Raw genomic sequence first — 25,568 nt, forward strand, 5'->3', positions numbered from 1 at the left:
TGTCTTTCAAAGATTATTGCATAAACTTGTACTCGGCATCTTACCTGTTGCACTTGAACTAATTTTTTACTGTGCATTAAATGAATTGTGATGCTGTTCGACAATTTGAGTGCTTACATGCAAATTTCAGAATGCTAGAAACAGTGCTAGCAAATCATTGTAACTGCTGCACAGCGCGTTCTGTTGCAAATGCGTTTCAAAGTTGCTATACACATTGATTTTTTTTTTTAATTAACAATTATTTACGTCTTCTACAGTGGGTTTCAAATGACAAGCCCTTTATCAGTGGAGTAAAATACTAACATCATCTGAGTGACTAAAATGTGTGCAAAAATTGTATGCTGAATCTCGGTAGGGTAGATGAGACGTTCATGTATTCAGCCCCCTTCGTGCAAAGTCTGCATTAAAACAAAGCAGCCTATTTATCTGCAAAAATTTAATCTTCCAAATGTGGTTTGTGTGACACTGACTATTCCAGAGACTGAAGACAAAACAAAATGCTTTCATTCATCTGACTGAGCTTTCAGCTATGAAGCACGTAACAGTTTCAGCTCTTGAGGGAAGGAAGGAACTGGTAAATACTGGGAGAGAGAAAAGCATTCTGAAAGCTGTGGATTTCTCATGAAAGACCTAGGCTTGACACGTCAAAAATACAGGAGAACATAACTTAAAAAAATTGAATAATTCATTATTAGTTTCATGTGTTTAAATTTTAAATAGTCTTCAACAAACCTGTGGAAAGCCTGTGGGGGGGTGTGCTTTTTTGCAATTTGGCAAAATCATGTGAGATTGCTTGGCCCTATTTATGCTGTGTATTAAAAAAGCAAATGAATAGTTAGGATGGTGACAGCTGCATTAGGGGCTTCAGAATAAAAATAAATTTTCAAGTTCTGTTACAGTGGAAGCACTGAAAGCCAGGGAGAAGTGCAGCTGTTTGGGCAGACTTGAAAACTTAAAGGGAAGCTTGATTTAAAATAAAAACTTGTAAAATTGAACAGGGCAACAAATCTGGGTTTGTGTTAATAAATGGACAGAGCACTTTGGAAAAATGAGATCTGTTTAAATGTGAATTATTCAGTTGCTTGCTTACTGTTGCTTTCTAAAATTAAGCAAATGCTTTTACTAAAAATACTTCTTGACAAATTAGCTATGAAGTTTTCTGGGGAGATTAAAGGTTATAACTTCTTGCCCTAAAGGGACTATGGTGTAGCATATGTTCTACAGACATTCTGATCTGACTGCAACTACACAACCTTTTCTTCCTCTCATGGCTGCATCTAGAGCTCTGGCATATATTAACCTTATTCTGAATAGTTTTTTTTTTCTTCATGAACACCTGCTGCTGTATAGACAATTCAGGCTTTTTTGAGACCTCATGGGGCAAGCCATGTTTAGACAAGGGTGTTGCAAAGTAACCAAAAGAGTTAGTTTGGTTTTTTTACTGCAAAAAATAAAAGTTTATGTTAAGAAATGTCAGTCTTGTGTATTTGTGAATTCTGAAGAATTCCTCTTACTTTCAATTTCACAGTTCGGTTTTACAAATAAAGTTTTCATTTTTGTCTCAGCTGCATGGTTAAAGATGACCAAGACATTCAGTTTTTTAGTCTTTAAAGCTGTGCTAAGTGTTAAAGAGGAAGCATATGAAACGGCACCCTCAAACTCAAAGAGAAGTGATGGGGAAATGATACAGTAGAAACTGATAGTCATGTGTGGTATGACTTGCTCTAGGAAATGGTTGTTTCACACAGAGCGTAGATACTGTTTGCCACAATGTTGTGAAATCTTAGTTGAAAAATAACTGAACAAGCTCCTGGAAGAAAATAATGTGGTGGCTATGCAAAGACCCTCTGATGGCTCAAGAAGTCCATGATGAGCAGATGGCTGGAGGTGGCTCTGCCTCCTTATTTACCTCCCTAGCCATCCCCTGTTGCATTCCATGGGAGAAGAAGTGCAAGGTAAGCTAGATGGACCTTTAGTCTCCCCAGCACACCTGTAGATGAACTGGATCTTCAGAGCTGTTTTTAGGTCAAAATGATTAGACATGATGATTCCTGGTGTGTAGTACCAAGTTGTAACAAGCAGTTTAAGAATGCTGTGTTATAAACAGATGTCTTTGTAATGTGGCAAATTGAAAAGAAAGTAGGCAAGCAGAGTGGATAACGTGAAAGAAGAATGGATGAAGATGATGAAAGATACCGAATGAGGAAAACCTTCTCTTTCTCCAGTGCTTGAAGATACTGGATATCTAAAAAACCAAGTTTCAGTGGTGTTAAAATGATGGATTTCAAGTTAAGATTATCATGGCGATGAGCTGTTTTTTTTTTTTTCATAGATTCTTTTAATCCAGTCTTGTACTGAAGTACAAACTCATCTAGGATTAATTTTCTTGCCAAGGTTGAAGCAGAAGCTGCATTGCCTATCAGAAGAGAATTCAAGTGTGTTACCTGGCATTAGTTTATTAAAATGTCAGGATTATGGCTGGATGTGAGATCCATCTCTTGCTCCTCGAGAGTCAGTCTGCCACTGAAACTACAGTAACTGTTAGTGGCTAAAGCTTCATATTTGCATCATCTGAACTGTACCCCCTTGTTCTTTCAGCTTTGCTCTCTCATAAACTCAGTGAAACGTTGTCTGAGTTTTTGCTTGGAGTAAAAAAATCATTTTGCTGTTCCCTTAAACATCCAATCAGTTTTCCCCATTGGTCTGTCTTCTTAAGTATCTAACTTGCTTAATTAATGAGGTGGGATGAAATGAAAGCTGAAGATGGCCTTGGGATGTCCAAGGATACCAAAATACAGAGTTCTGAGTTCCATACAGCTAAGCAAATAAATGTATTTTCTAGTTCTTCTGTAATCTGAAAAGAATCCTGAACGCCTCTTCTACAGAGCTATTTTATATATATTTGAAGGTGGTGGTTTTTTTTTTTTTTTTGCTAATACACTGTTCGGAAGTCAAAACTTAAAATATCGTCCATCTGCATGGCATAGCTATTGTAGATCTGTCCATGAAAAATATATACATTTTTTTTTAAGCTTTGAAACTTTTTTGTAAGGTATATGGCTGATCCTCATGTGCAGTGATAACATGGCAGCAGCATGATAAAATGCCTACAGTCCAGGGCTGAATGTGAAGGATACTTCAGCTGTTTCATGCAGTAGACTTTGGAAAGACTCTTTAGCAATTTTTCCTATCAGAGCTGTTCGCTGGATCTTCAGCAGTAGGTGGTGGGAACCTCAGTTATTTGACAGTGCCTCCAGCCATCTCGGTTGGGTCTTGCTGAGACATTTGTTCAGAGGTGAACTGGAGAAGTCCTGCCATTTCAGTCGACAGTGTAACTTCATACTTCGCTATCTGTGCTCCTTCAGTCAGGTGTCAACTCTCTAATAGACTATTTAGCTTTCTAAAATGTTGTGGGTTTGTGGTAAATGGTGATTACCATGGACTTGAAAGCGACTTGTTATTGGACCAGCATCAGAAATGTGCAAGATTTATCCTTATTTTTGTCTTGTGTTAGGAAGGTTTTTGTGGCATTATCAGGGTTGGTTGTACATAATAATGTGTTATAAGAAAAGGTATACTCGAGAAAGGTGGGCTTTCTGAGCTTTAAAAAGTTAATTTAGAAAACTAATTGATGCTAAGGTGACTTGTTGATCTAGGTGTTCTCAAAAACTTGTGCCTTTGTGTCCTGCAATATTTTTTCACAGGAGAGTGCCCAATTTTGCTCTTTGCTAGATGGAATCTTCCCTCAGTGTTGTCTTCTTTCAAATATATTTATAAAACCTTCAACGTACCAAAACATTTTGTGAATATTTCACAGAGCAGTTTCATTTTCTAACTTGAAATGGTGGATTTATTGGAATAATAAAGTGTGATTTCTCTGTCTTCAAACACATGTCACTTTTGGAACGAAGTACACTTGCAGTATTGCCAGCACGAGGGATCGTATTTACTGTGTATGACAATTTTTGTTTTCTAGCTTAAATAGATTTAAAGTGAGGATGATGTCTTCTTGGGCTTTAAATTGTGTGAAGTCATGAGGACTCATTGTTTTCCACAGAGAATTGCACTTGTGATTCCTTTGCTGAAGTAAGGAGACAAAATATGTGTCTACTCCATTTTACTCCTAGTTTTTCTACAGAATACCTTGCTGTGAAACCAGCACAAACAAGCGCAGGTGCTATCCCTGTGTATTGCTTTTCTGCCAATAGTAAGATAACAGTAAGTTTGGAGACTGGAGACACTGTGCTCTGTCAGCTGCTTCTTCAGGACCGTTTTGGTGGTGGTCCACAAGTAGCAGGAGGTTTGCCAGTCGCACAGAATTAGATACCGCAGGGATCAAGGTGCTTTTCCCTGGAGGTGTCCCGTTGTGGAGCAGCAGTGCTGCTGCTGGAAGAAACTGGCTGCAAGTTCTTACTCCTACCAGGAGGTGATGGAGTGCTTATGCTGGGAAGGGATCTTGCCCTTTGCGGGGAAGGATCTGTCTTTGAGAACAGACTTAGCAGAGGGAGCGGAATATTTCTGAAGACTGAGAAGGGCAAGGAATTAATCAAAGAGGAGGAATATGCATAAATTGAGACTCCTGTAATTCTGTGGAATGCAAGAGGGCATTGGCGTAATGAAGACTTGAAGAGGAGAAGAATGTTGTGTTTGTTAGGGAGGATAATATCTCTTTGTAGGCTTGCCAGTCTCGTTAATGCTCATTGGACCGGTAGCTAAAGACACTTGGAAGCAAAATGGCCTCCCTTGGCCCTCCTAGACACTGTGCATACTTTCTTCGTTTGGGACCACGGAAGTGGGTTACTTGAAGCCCAGTTTCCTTTCATTTCCATAAGCTAATTTCATTTATCCCTTGAGTAATAGTTTTTCCTGTCTAAGTTGCAGTCTCTAGAAAAATGGCATCCTTAAGAATGGGATTGTTTAGTAATGGCATGTTATGAGGAGAAAAAAGTGCGTAAGAGTGAATTGCTTGCTCTTGTGTGCATGCTGTGTATTCACTGTGTATGTAGTTCTACAGCTGCAAGTTGTTTTATCAGTCTGCTCTTCAACTCTTAATATGCTTTTGGTTAACTAGTGAGACTAATGCAAAGGGTCTTCTGAGTAATATTTTTCTGATTTTATTTGAACAGGTAGAACGTTTTTATGAACACAGCTAGCAAATCTTTTCAATGCTTTTCTGAGATTGGTTAACCAGTTTATCTGTTTCTTCAGGAAATTATAAGAAGTCTTGTGCTTAAAATGTAGTTTAATGTCTTTAAAACCCATGGTTTTAATATGTGGAGTATAAATAGTTTGGTTAGCTGTCCCGTAGCACTAAAATTTTAGTATTAATAGGCTGATAGCGTAAGTGCATGGAACAAATGTTCTTGCAGGGTTCTCTGTGTTGCCCAAATGCACAAAACTGTCTGTGCCCTGGTCGCATTAATTCTTCCACCTCAAAGGCTTTGAGTAAACCATCATGAGCTTTTCTTTTAACCAGCATGTTCAGCATTTTTGTCAATAAACAAGAGGGTTTGATACTGCCAACTATGCATTTTATAATCTTTTGTTATAAGCCAGCATGCGCTTAGAAAAAGTGATATGTAGTGTCACGACTGCAAATTAGTTTATGAAGCCTTGCCTGTCAGTTGCATCATTCAGCCATTATTATCTATTTTAAAATATTAAAGCAGCTAGAAGTTGGTTTTTTTAAGGACATATAATGATTATCGTTGATGACATATGATACCTTATGGCTTCAGGCCATACAATATCTCTTCTCAATAGCAAACTGACTACAGCAGTTGTTTCCACTAGAAGGTCAGTTTACTTTTGTAATAATAATACTAGAATAAAGTCCTCAGGCATATAGATTCCTATGCTAGGGACTGATTCTGTGTTTACAGCTAAACCTGTGCCTAAGTATTTTTCAAGATTTAGGCCTTGAATCGTACTTCTGGATTTGTCTCATGCTTAATCCATCAGTTATTCCCAAGTAAAACTTCTGTTAAGATTTTTTTAATATAAAAAGATAAATATTTTAATAAATTTTAATATAAAAAGATTTTTTATATATAAAAAATCTGCGTGTGCTTGTTGAAAATGTTGCCAGACTTTTTGATTGACCTTTAGTTGTAACGTTATTAGGAGTGAATGCTCTTGAGCTTAAGGCATGAGAAGTCATGCCTCTGTAGAAATGATATTTGACTTAAAGATACCGTGTTGGGTTCTCTGCTTTATTTAGCTTAATTTGCTGTGTATGTGTTCATCAGTCTGACAATCTGTGAAGACTGCTAATAGTTTTCTTTCTTTTAATATAGCTGCCTATTGGATCAACCTTTTGCCTTAGAAGTGTGGTGACAACAACCCAGTGTGGTGCTGGAAGTAACAGATTCATTTAATATGATGCGTTTTGTTTAACTTCCACTTAGATTCCCTTGTGTTCTTTAAGAGCCTCCGATAGTCATTAAGTATCTTTTTGCATAAAGAGTAATGATTTTAAGTGAGAAATATGACCTTGACATAAGATCATTTATTAGGTAAAATTGAATGGAAGGTAAAATACAACAACACATAACTAGAAATTGTGGTCAAATGCTAATGCTTTACATGCTAATCAAACTTCTCTGGATGTCTTTTTTACAATTAGGACTGGATTCTGCATCAGAACACTCCTTCTCACATTGAAAGCTGCCGCCAGTTACGTCAACAGTAAGGAATCTATTTAAAAAGTTCACTTAGTGTAAAAAGTGTTTTCTGTGCATGCACGTAGTCTGTGAAAATGTACTTGTTGGATTTCTTTAATGAAGATTGTTGGTATCTTAGCACTATTCTAAGTTGGCTTTAGACCATTAGGATAAAAGATGAATTGACACTTGGTGCTTCTGGAGTCCTGAATGGGAACATTTATCTGTAAAAGCTACTGCATGGAAGTGAAAATTGTGTTCAGATGGCAAATTTACCTTTTTCACTGATGGTTGTATTTTTAACATTTAACAGATACCCTGATTGGAACCCCGAGTCTCATTCCTCAAAGAGGTAACTGCTTTTTGATTACAGGTTGTTTTTAATTTGTTGCTATTATAAATGTGTGGTAATTAATTGCATTAATGTTGCTGTTTTGCTCACTGGCAAGCTCTATTAGTGGTGTCTTATTTTCATTATAAAATTGTGTGGGGTGCTTTTGTGGTTTTTGTCCTAAGTTTGTTTAATAATACAAGTGGCGTAGTATCTAAAATTCTTTCACAAAGAAGAGAGAGTAAAGTCTGTAGAAGAGTCTGGAGACTGATATTATGAGCAGTCTCCCCTTGAACCTTCTAACTGTGCTTCAGTTAGGTGTAAGTTATTGGATGTGATACAGTAGTACCGGAGTGAGGCTGTGACCAGTGTTAGACCACTGATTAAACTGTGTGAGTGATTTCTGACTTTTAGACTTAATCTTTTTTTCCAGTTAAGCCACTCTTGTTTGCAACTTGAAACCTGTTTGACAAAAGGCGTGCTAGTGTTAGCTCTTATTTCACAGACTCTTCAGTCTGTAGATCCCTTGGGAAGCTATGTGATCACAAGTTGAAAAAACACTGGAATTCATGAACTCATGTTCTGTCCTTTAAAATTATGTTATTTACTATTAACTTTTTTTAAAAACACAACCTGAGGATTAATTCTACTTGAGTCTCAGCAAGATTGGATTGCTTTGCTGGTTCAACGTGTATATATTTCAACTTGCATACAAATAAGATGATATTACTTTTTTTTTTTGCTAGATTTTCCATGTGACTTTCTGTTAGTTTGACATGCTTCCTGGGAAGTGGACTACTCAGTTAAAAAAAAAAAAAAGTGTTAAAAAGCTTAATATGGAGGTCAGTTTAATTTGCAGAGTATATCTGAGGTCTCTACATGTTAATAAACAAGGAGAAATAAGACTTTAAAAAGAGAAATAAATCTACTTTTGAAACTTTCATGAAGAGAATAATTATATTTTAAAACCTCAGACTGAAAATGCTGTCCAGTGCTGCTGATGCTACAGGCAACCCAGGCAAAGGAAACTGCTCTTAGCTGGAGGACCCTAATAAATTGGATAAGTGTTTAATAGCACTTTTTGTGAGTGAGGGATCTTCTTGCTCACAAGAGTTGTATTTTAGGGTGGCACTTTCTTAAATCCTTTCTGATGACAGCATGTCTCCAGCTGGGAGAGTCAGAATACAGCTGTAGGCACTCAGTGATCACAGATATTCAGAGCTGCTGGGTGCAGTCTCAGGGCAAGGTTGATGAGCTTGTTATGTACTGTTACCACTCTGGTAAATCACTTCACAGTGTTTGCTTTTTATAAATTTTGGTGGTTTGTTAATATATTTAAACATTTTTATTGGGCACAGGAGTAATGGGATTTATCTGGATTTCTAATGAAGTTTGAAACTTGCTAATTAAGAAACACTGTGGGACGTTGCTATGTGAGAGGGGTTGGAACATCATTTAGGAGACCTGAGGGTTGTTCAGCTGTCCTCGTCTAGCTGCTGGCCAAAAAGGCTGGGCAGCAGCTGCCCCAGTTGCTTGTCATCCCCTTCTCCCGTCTGCCAGTTGTCAGTCCTCTCTCCTGAGCCTGTGTCATCTCAGAAGAACTTAGTCTATTCAAAGTCTTAAACAAGTAACAATAGTGCCTGATGCAGTGATTCATTAAGCACTGATGCTGTAGAGTACTGTTAACAAACTTAGACACTTTGTGAACTTCTGTTCCATGTTGCTGTTAAGAGACTTGTGTATTTTAATTGTCCAGCCTACAGTCTTCCCAGTAAGTCTAGTTGTACTGGGCATACATGCCATGTCAGTTTTTTGCCTGTGTTTCTTTTAGCTTTGCTACTATAATTACTAGTGAGTAAGCTGAACGATATGCTACATCAGTGGCTTCTTCCAGTTTCAGATCTCAAAGGTGCTGTGTCTGCTCTACCCGGTTTTGAGTACTGGTGCAGTGTATTTTTGGTATCAAAGAATTTGGTATGGGCTAAAAAATTGGACAAGTGTTTGGCTGTGACACACTGGTCTGCCACCTGACAAGCTCATCAAAAATGTTCTGGATATTTAAGCATATGCTCAGTGTGTTTTCCAGGTTTTCCCTTTTATTCATGTGATCTCTCCTGTTAAGGTTTTCCCATGCCCGACTACTTTCTGTGTCTCTAAGAGGGACTATTTCTCTCATGGATTTCTTCACCATTACTTCTTTCCATGTTCTTCATCGATTTGACATCTCTAGGTAGCATAAATATGCAGCAGATGTATATTATCTCTCTTTCAGTCTCAGTCAGTCTTACAGACATGATTTCTCAAGGTTGGTTACTTCCAAACTAAATTTGAAAGAAGCAAGGAAAGCATCTTAATTCATTACTTTTTCATGTATCCTTTTCCTCTTCCTATTATTTTTTCATAGCACTGCAGATTGTAACTTCAGTTTTCTTTGCAGCTTTCTCTTGTTCTGTGCAGGTTTTTCTCTCCTACTTGCTTCTTTTCAGTTCTGTCTACCTATCCTTAGTTCCTGTATCAAACGTGTTACCAGCATGTAAAGTATGTTTGTTAACAAATTAGACTCCAAACTTAGTAAATTTTGGTTCTTTTTTTGTGGAAAGTCTATTTCAACAGACACAGGTTAATTATTCTTTCTGCCTTGTCAAAATTCATTATATGCCTTTCATCTATTAGAAATGCTGGTGACAGGAAAGAAAACCAGACCCCAAAGCGTCGTTCCAACTCTGCCAGTCCTAGTCCTAGACGTTCGAGGGTCGGAGGCTCTGGCTATGTTCTTCGCCGATCACGATCAAGATCCAGAAGCCCTGGACGCTTCAGGCCAACAAGGCCAAGAAGTCGAAGCCCGCGGCAGATGCGACGACTTAGCCCCAGACACAGGTCAAGGTCACCACAGCGATCGAGAAATCCACTGAGAACTGGTCCACGACCTCAGAGGTCTCCCAGTAATGATTGGTCATCAAGGAGGTCAACCCGATCTCAAGGTAAAGGGCGGATACAAATTGCCAAATTAAAACTTCCTTTAATTTCAGGAAAAGTGAGTTGATTTCAAGAGGTTTATCTGTCCAGGTGTCGCCTAGGCATTTTTCATAGCAAAATTCTGTTTTTAAAGCACAAGTTTTCACTTTGCTGTTGCTTTGTGAGAAGTACGCTTAGAAGAAAATGGGCATTCTAAAAGGTCTGAAACCTTCCTTACATAGTATTGGGAATTGGTTAATCATATCAAATCGCCGCTGAACAAGTATCTGTTCCAAGTCTGCTCAGTTTTTAAGACGGTAAGCATAGTCAAGAATTGAAAACAACTGAAGGTGGCACTTCATTCAGCATCAAAAAAAGTAGTTCTGTAAAGGCAGTATAGATGAGAAAGAAAAGGCAAGGCTTAGAAACTATGTGTAATGGAGGCGCAACTTACAAAGATAGCATAGCGTTCTGAAATAATTTTGTTGAGATAAGAGCACGGTACATGAAAGGCTTTCAATTAAACATCTTTTGTAACAGTTAAGTTCGTTGCACCATTTTGTGATTCAGTTCAGCTTACTTCCTTCAGTTTGCAGTTCTAGGAGATTTTGTGTAAGATCGGTCAGGCCCATGTAGTTCATTGGAGTTTTTGTTTCTTTTTAAATTCTGAAGAGAGAAAAATAGAGGTATTTTAAAAGGTTGATTTTTTTTTTCGCTTTGATCTGCATACTGTGGCTATGTTGTTTGTATGCTTTCAGAAAATTAAGAGGTACTTGTGAAGGGACAGGCAGTTTCAAAGAGATCTTCTTAAGGGTAAAATGCAAAGCATTTTAATGTAGAAGAATGAGGGGAAGATGCAATTAGTAACTAAAATATAAATCTTCCACAGAAAGAAAGCATACAGGAAATTAATGTTGTAGCAGATCATTAAAGAATAATTTAAAACAAAAGTCTGTAGGACAAGGAGCAAGACAGAAGGATACAGAATTTAGCAGGACGGCATCAAGATGGTAAGTACTGCTGTGCATCAGTATGTGAGAGAAGGATCAAGGTCTTGAAAACTTCATTTCTTTTCTTACGTTCCCTGCCATACAAAATGGAACAGTCATTCTTCTGCTCCAGCCGTTAGGATTTTTGTAGATGTCATTGCCACAGTCACACTGTCAGTCTAACTAAAAATGTCAAGTTACACAACAACACTGTGAAAATAGTACAGAGGTTTATTATTATTTATAGACCATCTCTGCTAGAGCGTGATTAAGGTTCTCTAACTTCAGTGAGTCTCAAGATTGCATCAGGAGTGGGTGGTGAGACTGAAACTGTAGAAAACCAAACAGCAATATATGAAGTTTTCTTTTAAAAACAAACAAACAAAACCCAGTTTATTTTCTCTTCCCCTCACAGACAGAAAGGCAGCTCTGGAGGCAGTAGTGAAAAGTTTGGGACCTGGCTTTGTAGCAGAGTTCAATAAACACAAGTCACTTCGAGCAGCTGGGCAAGGGTCTTCGGGATCAGGAAAATCACCACATTCTCATGGACCCTTAGGGAAGATGCCTGGAAATATGAAGAAGCCACTGAAAATAAGTATTTCAGCAAAAGCTTCGAAGAAAGACATGCCTTCTTTGCTGGGGTCAAGTTCTTCATCTCCTGAAACTGAAGATTTGCCCCAAAACAAGGAAGTGGAAGAGGATGAGGAAGACTTATCCACAGGAACCAGTGGACCATGTCCTACTCCTTGTAATAGGGTGAGTCTTTTAATATTTTTCTCTGATTTTAAGAATTCGGTTAGTATCTCATTTCAGGGGGATCACTTGTGGCAAGATTAACCATTCTGTTTGCTGATTCTGTGCCGTCTTAATGTAGAGATTTGCTGGCTGCAAGTAAGTGTGGTAATTTACACTGCAAGGGTTTTTTAAGAGATGTGAAGCAAAACCTCTCCAGTGCGCTTTCCAACAGCAGAAAGAAATGTCCATTAAATTTGTATAAACTGAGTAATGAGCTCTGTTTGGAGGATCTTATTGTGTAAATAAAAGTAAAGAACAGGAGGCAGAAAGTGTTCGTTTTTGCCCTGTCAAGCAAAAAAAATGAGGCAGAGAAATTTTACTACTGTTGTAAGAAGGATCTGAAGCCAGTGTTGTCTTAGTCCGTCATACCGACCCTTTGGATCTCTTAGAAACAGCACCTATAAACCAGATTGTATTTTAGTTGTAGATGCAGTCGTCCCTGGTAGTTTCTAGCCTCTAAATGATAAGCAAAGAGAACATTTCCTAGTGCTGTTGAAGCTAATGGGTAGCATTGAAAGGAAGGTAGTGGAGTTGTGCAGCTCCTTACCCATGCAGCCCAGACAACTGGAATTACATAGATTTATAGTACTCAATAAAAATAAAAAGGTTGTATTGTATAAGTTGGTAAATCCTATGTCATGTCTTCTAATAACCGAAGATTGAGACGGAGTAGTAGAACAACAAAATTGTGTCTCTGTCCTTGTGTTAGAAAGCAAAAAACTGGAAATACCACTGTGAACTAAGCGATATGTCTATTTTGAAGTAATTTTTATTACAGATTCTTTTTTCTTCCTCTTACTGGACTTGACTTGGAAAGTATTTCTTTTCTTTTCAATTCGTAGCTGTTGAGAGAAGAATTGCTGAGTTGTGGGACAGTCCTTCAAATATCTGATTTACCAGATGATGGCTTTTCAGATCAAGATATTAAAAAAATTGTTCAGCCATTTGGCAAAGTTAGTGATCTTCTCGTACTTCGCTCTAGAAATGAGGTGAGCATTCCTGTAAAAAATTCTGTGTCAGGATGCAAAAGAAATTGTCAAGCAATGAAAAAGTGTAGTATTTGGATCCTCAGCTAAACATAGGATAAGGCTTCCTGAACAGTTTGTCATTAAAGATCACATAGGTAATCTTGGAATAGCTGGGAATCTTAACTTTATAAATTCAGTCTTGCTTGCTACCCAAGTCTTCAATGTTAGAGGAAGTAGGATGCTTTTTGTATTATGCTGAAATCCAGACGTTTTCATCAAACTCCACACGAACTTAGAGAGAGAAGTACATGCAGTTCTGTCACGAGCAGTTTTGCTAAGGAAAAATTGCAGTGAATTGTATCTTGTGCCTGTAGTATAAACAAAGACCCAAAGTACCATTTATTTTAGGCCTTCTTGGAGATGAACTTCAAAGAAGCTGTAATAGCAGCTGTGAAATACGGTGAAACTGTGCCAGTGCTGGTAAATGGGAAACGGGTGAAAATAAGTGTAGCAGAAAAGCCAAAAGCATCTCCTGGCCAGGTAAGCAGCCTGTTAGTGAACAACGTAATATTTTGTGTGTGGCTTGGTATTCTGCTCCAAAACTTGATGTTCTTCAGAAAAACAGATTTAGTTGTTTTAATATATTTTTAATTCTGTTTTCATAAACGGCAGTCTAAACTAAATATGCAAATGCACTTTGTAATTCCATTTTTCTTGTTAAATTTGGTGCTTGTGAATGGTATCAGTTTAATAAGCAGTGAAAGATACAACCTATATTAATATATATACTTAATTACTACTAATAATTATTAATACCATTTTTATATTTGTCTGTATATACATTTATAAATAAAGTATAAATGACATGTAAAAGTTTTTCTTTCTGTCTATTCCAGACCAAAATGAATATTAAAAAACGGCCTCAGAATATTAAAAAAGTTGCACGAAGTACGAAGTAAGTGTTATCATTACATGCATTTAGTGTTAATAATAACGATTGGAAACCAAATGGGTTCATATCTGTTTGACTTCCTGTGTTTTATTGTTTTTGGGCTTTTTTAAGCTGTTTTGATGTTCATTAATTGTCTTTAAAACTGATTTTTCTTTATTTTTTGCTCATAAAAGAAAAGATCAGAACACGACCACTAGGACAACTAAATCTGTTACAGGTAAGGTTTGGTTACCTTGTATCTGATAATACCTCTGTGTCCTGGTTTAACCCTCCCCTGAAGGGCAGGGAGAAGAGGGAGAAAAAAAACCGTGTGGGTTGAGATAAATACAGTTTAATAGAACAGTAATGGAAAAGGAACATAATAATGGTAAAAGAAAATACAAGACAAGTCACTCTCGTTGCCTGGTGAATTGGTTGCCCAGCCTGACCTGAGCAGAGATTGCGGATTTCCGCCTCCCCTCCCCACCCGGCCAAACCCCATTTATATACCGAGCATGACATCTATGGTATGGAATATTCCATTGTGCATTCTATATTGTTCTGTCTATGCTCCTCCTCAGCTTCTATGGGAAGCTGAAAAAAGTCCTTGACTAGTATAAACATCACTTAGCAACAACTAAAACAATACCCATTATTGATATTCCTTTCATGCCAAATCGGAAAACACAGCAATCACTAGAAAGAAAATTAACTCTTATCTCAGCTGAAACCAGGACACTCTCTTATTGCCCTCCCCCTTTTTTCCCCTTTCTTTGTTTTTGTGTGAGTGATTTGCATAATAGTGACTGAAAGCAAGTTCAGAGAGCTATAAGAAAACGTCTAGTTTATACTTTCAAATGTTTTCCTTTTCATGTGACCCTATCTTTCTTTCTTAAAAAGAAAAACAACAAAACAAAACCCACAAAAAACAACCCTCAAGTGGCAGTAAAGAACCCCTAGCTTGACCTGTGCTTATACTCTAATTTTAAACATTTGTGCATCTGTTGAAGAGAAATGTGGCACTTTGGGCTCCATGAAATAAATATAATTCTTCAAGCTGACTTTAAGCCTAATATATAACGTATTTAGTGTTCTCTTTCACAGTTATTGTTAGTGCTTCTTGGTGTCTTATGTTTTTTGCATGTTACAAATGCTTTTAAATTTCTGTCCTGGTCTTCTATTGATCCTGACAGAAATTATTTCAGAAATATTCAGGAATTATTACCTGGTCTGGCAGAAGAACTTGTATGTCAAGCTGTTAGAGAAGAACTTTTTTTTTTTGGTAGTACTTCAATGAAAACAGGACAAACTGCAGCAAATACATCAAAAGCCAATGAAACTTTACAAAAATTTGATACTATTAAAACATTGGAAGTAACAGCCATATCATTTTTTTGTTGCTTATATTATTGGCTTTCATGAGCATTTTTTTTGGAGCAATGTCAAGGACCAGACATTATTTTGTTGGGAAATTGTCTTTTTTAAAGATGTATTGGTCTTGAGTCATTTGTTAGCGTGGTCACTTCTGAATCCAATGTCCAGAATGGAATTAAGAGTCATGTAACAGTGCGTTTCAAGAGCTGTCTCACAGGTGGAAACTGGGAATTGTTTATAGTCATTTAAGAGAAAGAAAACACCAACTCTTTTTCAGGAGCAAGGTTTTCTCACCAGAATCCTAAACAGATTCACAAAAGATACCTTACTTCATGGCTTTCATTCAGTATTTTGTTGGAATTATGTTTTGGGATTTTTTTTTGTCATGTCTGTTGAATTTTTGCAGATTAAACTATTTTTGTATGTATTTTTATACTGTAACTTTACAAATGTAAGATTAAAGAAATAAGCATCTTTACTGACTTACTTGATTTTGGTTATTTTATGTAGGTAAAAAAGAAAAGACTAAGAAATCATCCATGACAGGAGATAAGAAGATCAAGAAAACTTCAAATACTGTGGGTAAGACAAATGAGAACTTTTACACTTTGCTCAGAAAACATAGGCAGGTGCTTTTCTGTCTCCCTGCTGCCCACTTTCCAAAACAGGTATTTAAGGTAGTGAGTCCAAGCTTTTCACAACTTTTTCTGGGCTTGCCAATGTAGTAGGTTGTTGGACAGGCAAGCGCCCTTCTTGTGCCTTGGCTAATGCAGTGATTATCAGTGCTGATTGTACATCTAGAATAGCAAAGGACGAGGGAAAGTAGTTGAGTTTGAGGAAGCAGACCCTTTCACATCACCACAGCCACACAGCTGTTTTGCAAAGCTGGAATGAGCTTTTCACGGAATCACGGAATCTTCAGAGTTGGAAGGGACCTCTAGAGATCATCTAGTCCAACTCCCCTGCTAGAGCAGGATTGCCTAAAGCACATCCCTCAGGGCTGCATCCAGGTGGGTCTTGAAAATCTCCAGAGAAGGGGACTCCACAACCTCCCTGGGCAGCCTGTTCCAGTGCTCTGTCACCCTCACTGTAAAGAAGTTTTTCCGTGTATTTGAATGGAACTTCCTATGTTCTAGCTTGTGCCCATTGCCCCTTGTCCTGTCGCTGGGAACCATTGAAAAGAGCCTGGCTCCGTCCTCCTTAAACCCACCCTTTAGATACTTGTAAACATTAATCAGGTCCCCCCTCAACCTTCTCTTCTCCAGGCTAAAGAGTCCCAGCTCTTTCAGCCTTTCCTCATAAGGGAGGTGCTCCAGTCCCATAATCATCTTGGTTGCCCTACGCTGGACTCGCTCCAGTAGTTCCGTGTCCCTCTTGAACTGGGGAGCCCAAAACTGGACGCAGTACTCCAGTTGTGGCCTCACCAGTGCAGAGTAGAGGGGGAGAATGACCTCCCTCGACCTACTGGCCACACTCTTCCCTGTGCAGCCCAGGATGCCATTGGCCTTCTTGGCGACAAGGGCACACTGCTGGCTCATGGATAATTTGCTGTCTACCAGGACCCCCAGGTCCTTCTCCTCAGAGCTGCTTCCCAGCATGTCCGCCCCTAACATATACTGGTGTTTGGCATTCTTCCTTCCCAGGTGCAGGGCCCTACACTTGCTTTTGTTGAACCTCATTAGGTTCTTCTCTGCCCAGCTCTCCAGCCTGTCCAGGTCACACTGGATGGCAGCACGGCCCTCTGGAGTGTCGGCCACCCCTCCCAGCTTGGTATCATCAGCAAACTTGCTGAGGATACACTCTGTCCCCTCATCTAGGTCATTAATGAATATATTGAACAAAATTGGTCCAAGTATTGACCCCTGAGGGACATCACTCGTTACAGGCCTCCAACTGGACTCTATGCCGCTGATCACAACCCTCTGAGTTCTGTCACTCAGCCAGCTCTCGATCCACCTCACTGTCACCTCGTCTAGCCCATACTTCCTCAGCTTCCTAATGAGGATGTTATGGGAGACAGTGTCAAAAGCCTTGCTAAGGTCAAGGTAGATGACATCTACGGCTCTCCCCTCATCCAGCCAACCCGTTATAACATCATAGAAAGCTATCAGATTGGTCAGGCATGATTTGCCCTTGGTAAATCCATGCTGACCACTTCCAATAACTTCCTGTTCCTCTATGTGTTTGGAGACGACATCCAGAATGAGTCGCTCCATTACCTTCCCAGGGACAGAGGTGAGGCTAACTGGCCTGTAGTTCCCTGGGTCCTCCTTCTTGCCTTTTTTGAAGATTGGAGTGATGTCAGCCTTCCTTCAGTCCTCAGGCACCTCTCCTGTTCCCCATGACCTTGCAAAGACAATGGAGAGTGGTCTAGCGATAACATCTGCCAGCTCTCTCAGCACTCGCGGGTGCATCCTGTCAGGGCCCATGGATTTATGAATGTCCAGCTTGGCCAAGTGGTCTCTGACCCGGTCCTCCTCAACTAAGGGAAAATCTTCCTCTCTCCAGACCTTCCCCCTTGCCTCCAGGGTATGGGATTCGTGAGGGACGGCTTTATGAGTGAAGACCGAAGAAAAGAAGGCATTCAGTAACTCTGCCTTCTCTGTGTCTTCCACCACTAGGGCACCCGTCTCATTCATCAGTGGACCTATATTTTCCCTAGTTTTCCTTTTTCTGTTGATATACTGGAAAAATCTCTTCTTGTTGTCTTTAACTGCTGTGGCCAAGCTGAGTTCTGATTGAGCTTTGGCCCTTCTAATCTTCCCCCTGCATAGCTTTGTTGTATCTTGATAATCCTCATAAGTTGCTAAGCCCCTTTTCCAGAGAATGTAAGCCTTCCTTTTTTTCCTGAGGTCCAGCCAAAGCTCTCTATTTAGCCAGGCTGGCCTTCTTCCCCGTCGGCTCGTCTTTCGGGACATGGGGATAGCCTTCTCCTGTGCTTCTAAGAGCACCTGCTTGAAGTATGACCAGCTTTCCTGGGCACCTTTGCTCTTCAAAACTGCCTCCCAAGGGACACTCTCAACCATGCTCCTAAACAGGCTAAATGTATGCTGTATGTACGATTTCATACAGCTTTTGCTGTATGTAACAAGGAGCAGGAATTTATGTGATAGGAGTTCTCTGAATATCTGGCAGAAAAATGTATAGTGCAGTTCATTCTTCTTTTGCAAATCTATTAGTTTAATATATTGAAATGAAGAGTGCTTTTTTTCTGCTGTTACCTACCAGCAAAATCTGTAGATGAAGACCTTCAGATTTCAACAGAAGCTGAAATGGAAGCTGGGGAAACTAAGCTGTCAGACCCAAAGAACATCACAGAAGGGGGTAGAGTTACAGAGCCTGTGAAGACAGTAGAGACTCCGTCCAAAGGAGTGACTAATCCTGCACCTGTACTAGGTAATTCTGATATGATAATGCCATTTTAAAGTTACTTTGCTAGTTGTAGGTTATGTGAAGCTTAACATTGTGATGTCTTCTCGAATTTATTTTTTAGAGAAACTTGCACAGATGTCTCAGGTGGCGGTGTTGGACTTGGATGAGTTTAATGACCAAGGTAAATTGCACGCTGACAAGTTTTTTCTCATTTCTATCCTAAACCTCTCTGTTACTGTGAACTAAATGAGGATACTTTTGAGGCCGGGGAATTAGGATGATCCAGGATATCAGAAAAGAGAATTATTAAAATAAGTTTGCTGACTGAAACATAAAACAGCAGGTTCATGGTGATGGCTGAAGTGCCTAAAAACACTCAAGACTTACATTTTTCAGTGGACATAATATTTTTGACTAGACCTTTTCAATGCAACATGGGGACTTTTATTTACAACTGATTAGAGCAGAGGATTCAGGTTTTCTGTATGTTCTGTTTACAGCTGCACCACCAATTATTTTAATCTCGGTGCTTTGCATTGCCTGCTGGAGCTGGTTCAATAGGTGCTGTTTTCCCCATATTTTATAACGGCTATGTTTACAACCAAGTCTGTTGCTAATCATAAGTGTATTTTAATTCTTGGTTACCATGCATGTGATATGGCAAGGTTGTAGATGTTTTACAGAAGTGATTCTCCGTAACGTGTGCTTGCCTGTCCTGTATGATTGCTGTTTTCCTGTTTCCTGCTGTCTATATTTTCCTGAGCCTCTTCTCATATCACTGTGGAATTGGCCCAGGAAAAGGAAAATAAAAGAAAGATTTTTGTGGGCATGTGGTTGGCACCTTACATGGTCCTGGTGTGCCCACAAGAAAGTCTTGTGGTTGTGGTTATTCAACTGATAAGTCCTTAATGTCAGCAAAGTATTTGCGTGTTAAGTGAGGGATTTTGATTAATTTTCCTTATTCCTACTGGAACTCCGCATGTGTCTCACCAATGTAATTTGTCACTATAAGTTAAATGAAGGCGTATTTCATTTTTCACAATGACTGTGGTGATAAAATGTAATGCAAGAAGTTCTTAAAACTCTCCAGTATTTAAAGAAATCTGTTGAACTAGTAAGCTAACTCTCCCCCCTTCTTTTTTTTTTTTTTTAGAAGCTACAATAACAACTACAAAGAGTGAAGAACCAACAGAACCAGCTAGCAAGGTCAGTGTTTGCATCCTTGGAAGTTGTAAGTACATGGTTGGTGCCAGTTTCCAAGTTCTGGTGTGCTGTCTGAAAACCTCTGATTTAAATCCCCCGCCTGTTCATTTCTTGTGAGAAATACTGAATAGTTTATCTTCTCCTTGGTGTTTGTGGTTTGATAGACATCCACTGCTTCACTCTTCTGGTTTTGGTTGTTTGTGTTTTTTTTCTCCTCAGAGTGTGTTCCTTACACCAAAGATCCTTTATGCTCTGATCATCTATATTGCCCTGCTGTGGGTTTTTTCTCTTTAGATGCAGTATTTGCACATACAGTCCTGCAACATTTGACATGTGGGCATGTCATGGGTATAAAATAGTGGCATAATTATATAGGGAGTTTTGATTTGCTTTGAATTTTTCTGAGGTAGCATGAGACAACCTAAGCTTTGTGCAGAATTAGCTTAGATGTAGATACATCCACTATTAAGTGGTAGTTAAGGTGATTACCTGACATAATTAGAGAAAGTAGCAAAGCATATTAAACGTTTTTTAACCTAAATCCTAAAAAGGTTCAAATGACCTTTGGTTGTGATGTAATTACAAGTATTATAACATGCTTTTAATCAATTTTAACTATTATTTCAGTTTAATAGTAAAAATAAAGCTTCTTTCAGTAATATAACAGTTTTGATTGAGAGATGAAGAAACATCAGTGATATTTACTTTCATTTGTTTACAGGAACTTGATGATATATGTGTGGTTCTTATTTCAAACTTGCCTGAGAGAGGATTTTCTGTTGAGGAAGTTTCCAACCTAGCAAAGCCATTTGGAGGACTGAGGGATGTGCTAATTTTATCATCTCACAAAAAGGTATTCTAATTGGTATTTAGTAATCTTTCTACTTAGAGAAGCAGCAAATGCATTTTAACAAATGCAGATGTGATAACATAGTGCAGCAAGCGTTGATGTGAGATGCTTTTGATAAATTACAATTTTTTTAAAAAAAAATTGTTTTCTTTGTTTTAAAAGGCATATCTTGAAATAAGTAGAAAATCTGCAGATTCCATGGTTAAATTTTACACCTGCTTTCCCATGTCACTGGATGGAAGTCAGCTCTGCATCAACATGGTGCCTCAGTATAAGACTGTAAAAGATGAAGTAAGTAATAAAATATATTTAAATTCTAGGATGTGTGATAACATTTCAGTACGGAGCAGGACTTTGTATTTAAGCTGAGTTTTATACGCTCCCAGTTTTATACATTCTCAGGGTTTGTCCTGTTGAAGACTGATTCTATTAAATGCCTTCTTGAGTCCTGGTCTTCTGATATAAGAATAACACAGATGTCCGAAGTGCTGATGCTGTTGATTTTATTAATAAAGCAGAAACTTAAAAGTTGTTGGGAGTCAGTGACTGCCAGTTATCGGCTGTTAGTGAAGCTATATTTTACAGTTCAAATCTTGTAATGCTTTATTTTTATTTTTTTTAAAGGAAGCAATATTTACTGGTATAATCAAAGACTCTGACCCTAAGGTAAGTTGCTAGCAGTTTAACTTTTCCTCCACATCAAAATGCGTTACTTTAAATTGGAATTAGTATCCTTCATACTGAAATACTAGCTAATTGAATTGTTATCTAAGCTTTCTCTTGAATTAAATGCTCGTGTATGTTTTCATGGGCGAATGAGGAGGGAATAAAATGAGTAAATGTTCACTTGGTTTAGCTCCACGATGCATGAAGTGCAAGGAATGAAACATTTAATAGGAGTCCTTTGAGATCCTCCCCTTCTGTTATGTTTATTTCATGTTCTAACAACAAGCTGCTGACTAGTATAGCTTGGAGAATATGCAGTGTTTGCCTGTATATAATGCCACCCGTTTTCCTCAGTGTGTTTTATAGACGCATATTTTGGTTTTAACTATGAAAACTACCTCTCTGCTTTGTCCGGTGTAGTGCGTCTTCCTTATTGTCCCTTCTGTTCTTTCACTGCACACAGTGCAAGCTGGCAATTGATGTACAAAGCATTTTTATACAGTGTAGGTAGGCAGAGGTTAATGAAATTATTGCTTTTATGTCTTCTGAAAAACATTTTCAGGATATTCCTGATAAGAGGGTCAGTCATTTGGTCTGAAGGTGTCTCTGGGCTTAAACAGTTGGCGCAAGAACTTCACAAGAGTGACTTTGTTTAAAAAGCATGTTGCAAAGAGCCCTGCCAACAATAAATCACTTTCCAAGAAACCCCAAAAGGCTCAAACTTTCCGTTGCAAATGTGTCTGGGGGGGATATCTGCTTTCTCCTTATGATTGTTGTTTGGCACTAAGAGACACGACTGAGTGCTTACTGCCAACACCCCTGCTGCTGCATCCTGCTTAGGCTTCTGATGTGCTTGTGGTGCAATACTTCTTTTCTGCTCCTAGTAAAGTGATCAATAATGGAAGAAAAACATACCAGACCTTGGGGGAGGGGAATTTCTTTAAATACTTGAAAGACTTGTTTAAGATTTGTTTAAGATTTCAGAAGTTTACTAGTACCTTTGGACTTGGTGTCCCAGGGCCCTTCCCTTTGATTGTGCACAAAGTATTTGGTGCCAGGGTTCTGCTGGCACTACGTGGCTGATGATGGCTTTCCGTTTGCGGTCAGCCCACTTGTACCTTCTGCACCAGAACCCTTCCTGGTCAGAAGAGACTTATTCGTCTCCTTGGTAGCCTGTCCCCATGGTGGTGGTAAGTCTGTTTGAAAATTGAGAAACACAAGTAATAATATTTGACCAGGGATTTTTATGTTATTACAAACTGATCAAGTAAACCAAACTCCAACATAAAAACCAGGATTGGAGTCTTTTGGGTAGGTTTCTATGCCTTTACCAATTTATAATCTGATGAGATAGTGTCTGCTTTTCAAAATACCAAATTTTATTTAAACTTCAGCTATATTTTGCAGTGTTCCTTTAAAATAAAACACTCAACTTGATCCTTTTAAGTTTGTTATTCTGTTATATACTTGGAAGTATAGCTGGTTCTTTTGATGTACTGCAGAGAAAATGGAAAAATCTGTGTGAATCTGAAAGTATGAACATTGGATGTGTGTGACTGCTGTTTTTCGGTAATACCTGACCGATACAAAAGTCTTCTGTGAGGCTTTTCTTAACCGAGTTCAGTAGTTGCTAACAAAGTATGTTACAAAGTTAAAGCAAGTTTCGTCATCACTTTTCTTTAGGTAAATACTGAAACTATACATAATCAGTTTGTGCATCTCGGGAATTTGCCAGATGATGGATACAGAGAACTTGAGGCAGTTTGTGTGGGACTTCGGTTTGGAAAAGTAGATCATTATGTTGTACTGAAGAATAAAAACAAGGTAAGTATTTTTTTCTATGGTGCACAGTACCATGTTGGGTAAAAAAAAGAATTAAAAAAGTAGGTATTTATTTTTTTTTATCTCCCAGTACCATGAATGTTCTGCTAATGAAAGGTCAAAGTTTTTGACTCTTTCTTTTCTGGAACAAAAAAATAGTTAGTCTTATTTGTTGGGGGCAGTGGCAAAGGGAAAAAAAACCCAACCAAACAAACTTTTGACTGGCCTGAGCAATAGAAGAACAGTTTGGTAAGCTCTGAAAGTAAAACTTCCCAAATAGCCGGGCAAATTATTGACCTTTGCCATTAGAAGTGTAAGTGGAGGGAAAATGAGTTCCCATTTTGTAGGAAACTTGGGGGAAAAAGAATTATGATATGAGCAGTGAAAATGTCAGAATAGCTGAAATTACTTTTTGTTTTGGGAAAATGTAGTGGATTGATTTTCAGTGTTTTTAGATTTGATATTTTAATATTTAATGTTGCTGATTTTGCACTTGACACTGGATTTTTAGTTTATGAACTAGACTTAAGTCACTGTGTGTGTATGTATATTTTAACTATTAAAGTGCAATTGTGCTCCCATTATTATGAGATATTTTAAGTGTCCAACTGCTAATAAAGCATAAAACAGGTGAAGATGCTTTTAAGGAAAAGATAATATTTTTCTGTAGCTGGAAGGTTAGACACCTGTGGGTAGGGAAGCTCCAGGCTCCACTCTTTTTGTCATGCTTTCCTTTTTTAGTGCTAAAGATAATTCCAAACAGGAGAGATTTCTTTCTTCAGCCTCTCAGAAAGAAGACTCCACTGTTCTTCATATGCAAGAACCTAGCATTTAATAAAAAATTGCTGCTTATTCCTAGTTTAAAATGAAGATGTTGAAACCCTTCAGGAATACTGGATATACCATGCTATACCAACTTAATGTATTAAACTTGTTCTTCAGTACAAAAATAAGATGAAGTAACAGTTATTTGAAGTTTGTGCTTTTTTTCCTTTTAGGCAATTCTGCAGCTGGATAGTCCCAAGTCAGCCAGATCAATGTACACCTTTCTGAAGCAATATCCATATATTATGTGTGAGCATACGTTGTCCTGTACATTGTCACCCAATGGAGAGTCTGCTGAGGTAAGGTTTTTTCCTTCTTTTGCAATAATACGTTATTTTTGTGGAATACAACCACCTTTCCATGAAATGCAGCTAATGGTGACAATGTCACTATTTCTTTCACTATTTGCTGTCATTGTGGATGAGAGTGAAAACTGTGCAACAGCTGGGAACTGGATCAACTAGGCTGTTTTCTGGAATGAGGCATAGGTGTTGAAAGTATGTGTTACTGTTTCTTTCTTTTATATCTTTCTCTATTTTACAAACATATACAGAATGTCTTTCATCTCCAACAATGAAGGTGTCTCTTAATAAAAGATAAAGAGAAGAAGGGAGGAAAGCAACTATTTAGTACTGGTTAGAAAAGGATTTAATAGAGGGTTTTTTTCTGATCAAGTTTGATTCATCTTTAGCAGTTTATCTGCCTTAGTCTTCTTGATTCCAGATTCAATTGCTGTCAGCATTGGTCTGTGCACCTACAGCTGCTTCCATCTTCTCTCATAGAAATGAAATCATTTTCAGTATTGAGCAGCTCCTAGTTTTCTTCCGGTGGTTTGCTGAAGGAACAGCAAGCTGCAGCAGCTGAACACCAGAGAGGAAGAAGTTTAGTGCATGTTGCATTGGATAGATGAAGAGCTTTAAGCAAGAAACGTGAGCATTAGCCACATGCTAATAGCATTTTGACTTCCAAAGTGGAGAACGTAAATCCAGACGTGGTCTCTCTCACAGCCTGGAGGTAAAGGGCTGTTTACTCTGCAGTCGAACATGAGGATTTTTTTAATTTCACTAGTTCTGCGTGCTCCTGCCTTCTCATAATGAGCTATGTACTGTCAAGACTGAGACCAAAAAGTGTATAGGGTGGTTTCGTTTGCTTTTTTTTTTGGGGTGTGTGTGTGAGATTATTATTTTTTTAAATTGATTCTCCATGTAAATTTAATTCTTGTAGCTCTTATTCCCTGTGTGTTGCTGTTACTTTTCAGTGGCATGACTTTGGGATACCATTGAAACAACAGAATGTGCCTGGAGGGACAGGGCATCTTAGTTTTCTCCCTTAACTTTTATTCACACAAGAGAAAGTTTAACTTCAGGTTAATGATAACAAAGGCATCAGTCCATTACTTCAACAGGGAGGGAGGGAAAAAAAAGTCATCCAGACATGTACTTAACAACTGACACAGCTGTCAGTATTATTTGTACTGAGCAAAGTGATGAATTTCAACTTTTTTTAAAGATTAGGTTGTATACTGATCTTGGCTTGTGTCGTAGTTTGTTCTCTATTGTATTGGCAATTTCTTCTGTTTTATTGAAAAGCATCCTTATTTATGGAATCTGTAAGGTAGCTGTACAGTGTTTAGGATTCACATTTTTAAAAATATACTGCGTCAGTAGAGATTTTAGGTGTATGTTTTTGGGTGGGGGTCTCCTGGAATCGTTGTCAAGTTGCATCTGTGATGGTTTAGAACATATGGTGATATACAGCCAGATGTGATTTGGGCACATGTGTTTTTCGAGCAGATTCATCATGCCCCTTTCCAAGTAAATCAGCAG

General features: G+C 38.4%; 1 protein-coding gene across 4 annotated transcripts in view; it reads left to right on the forward strand.

The window, feature by feature from the left end:
- Positions 1–25,568, forward strand: part of ZNF638 (zinc finger protein 638) — a 68,769-nt gene that overhangs the window by 24,162 nt on the left and 19,039 nt on the right. For all 4 annotated transcript variants that reach the window (XM_063337107.1, XM_063337108.1, XM_063337109.1 and 1 more), the window contains exons 3-19: positions 6,626–6,687; positions 6,976–7,014; positions 9,667–9,974; positions 11,353–11,693; positions 12,575–12,721; positions 13,109–13,240; positions 13,597–13,655; positions 13,826–13,869; positions 15,516–15,587; positions 18,234–18,401; positions 18,499–18,558; positions 19,531–19,583; positions 20,302–20,433; positions 20,593–20,721; positions 21,055–21,096; positions 22,780–22,920; positions 23,916–24,041. In XM_063337107.1, coding sequence (XP_063193177.1) covers positions 6,626–6,687; positions 6,976–7,014; positions 9,667–9,974; positions 11,353–11,693; positions 12,575–12,721; positions 13,109–13,240; positions 13,597–13,655; positions 13,826–13,869; positions 15,516–15,587; positions 18,234–18,401; positions 18,499–18,558; positions 19,531–19,583; positions 20,302–20,433; positions 20,593–20,721; positions 21,055–21,096; positions 22,780–22,920; positions 23,916–24,041 — 2,055 coding nt within the window. The remainder of the gene's footprint in view (positions 1–6,625; positions 6,688–6,975; positions 7,015–9,666; positions 9,975–11,352; positions 11,694–12,574; positions 12,722–13,108; positions 13,241–13,596; positions 13,656–13,825; positions 13,870–15,515; positions 15,588–18,233; positions 18,402–18,498; positions 18,559–19,530; positions 19,584–20,301; positions 20,434–20,592; positions 20,722–21,054; positions 21,097–22,779; positions 22,921–23,915; positions 24,042–25,568) is intronic.

This window comes from Chroicocephalus ridibundus, chromosome 5 (genome assembly GCF_963924245.1).
Source record: "Chroicocephalus ridibundus chromosome 5, bChrRid1.1, whole genome shotgun sequence".
Classification (NCBI taxonomy): Eukaryota; Metazoa; Chordata; class Aves; order Charadriiformes; family Laridae; genus Chroicocephalus; species Chroicocephalus ridibundus.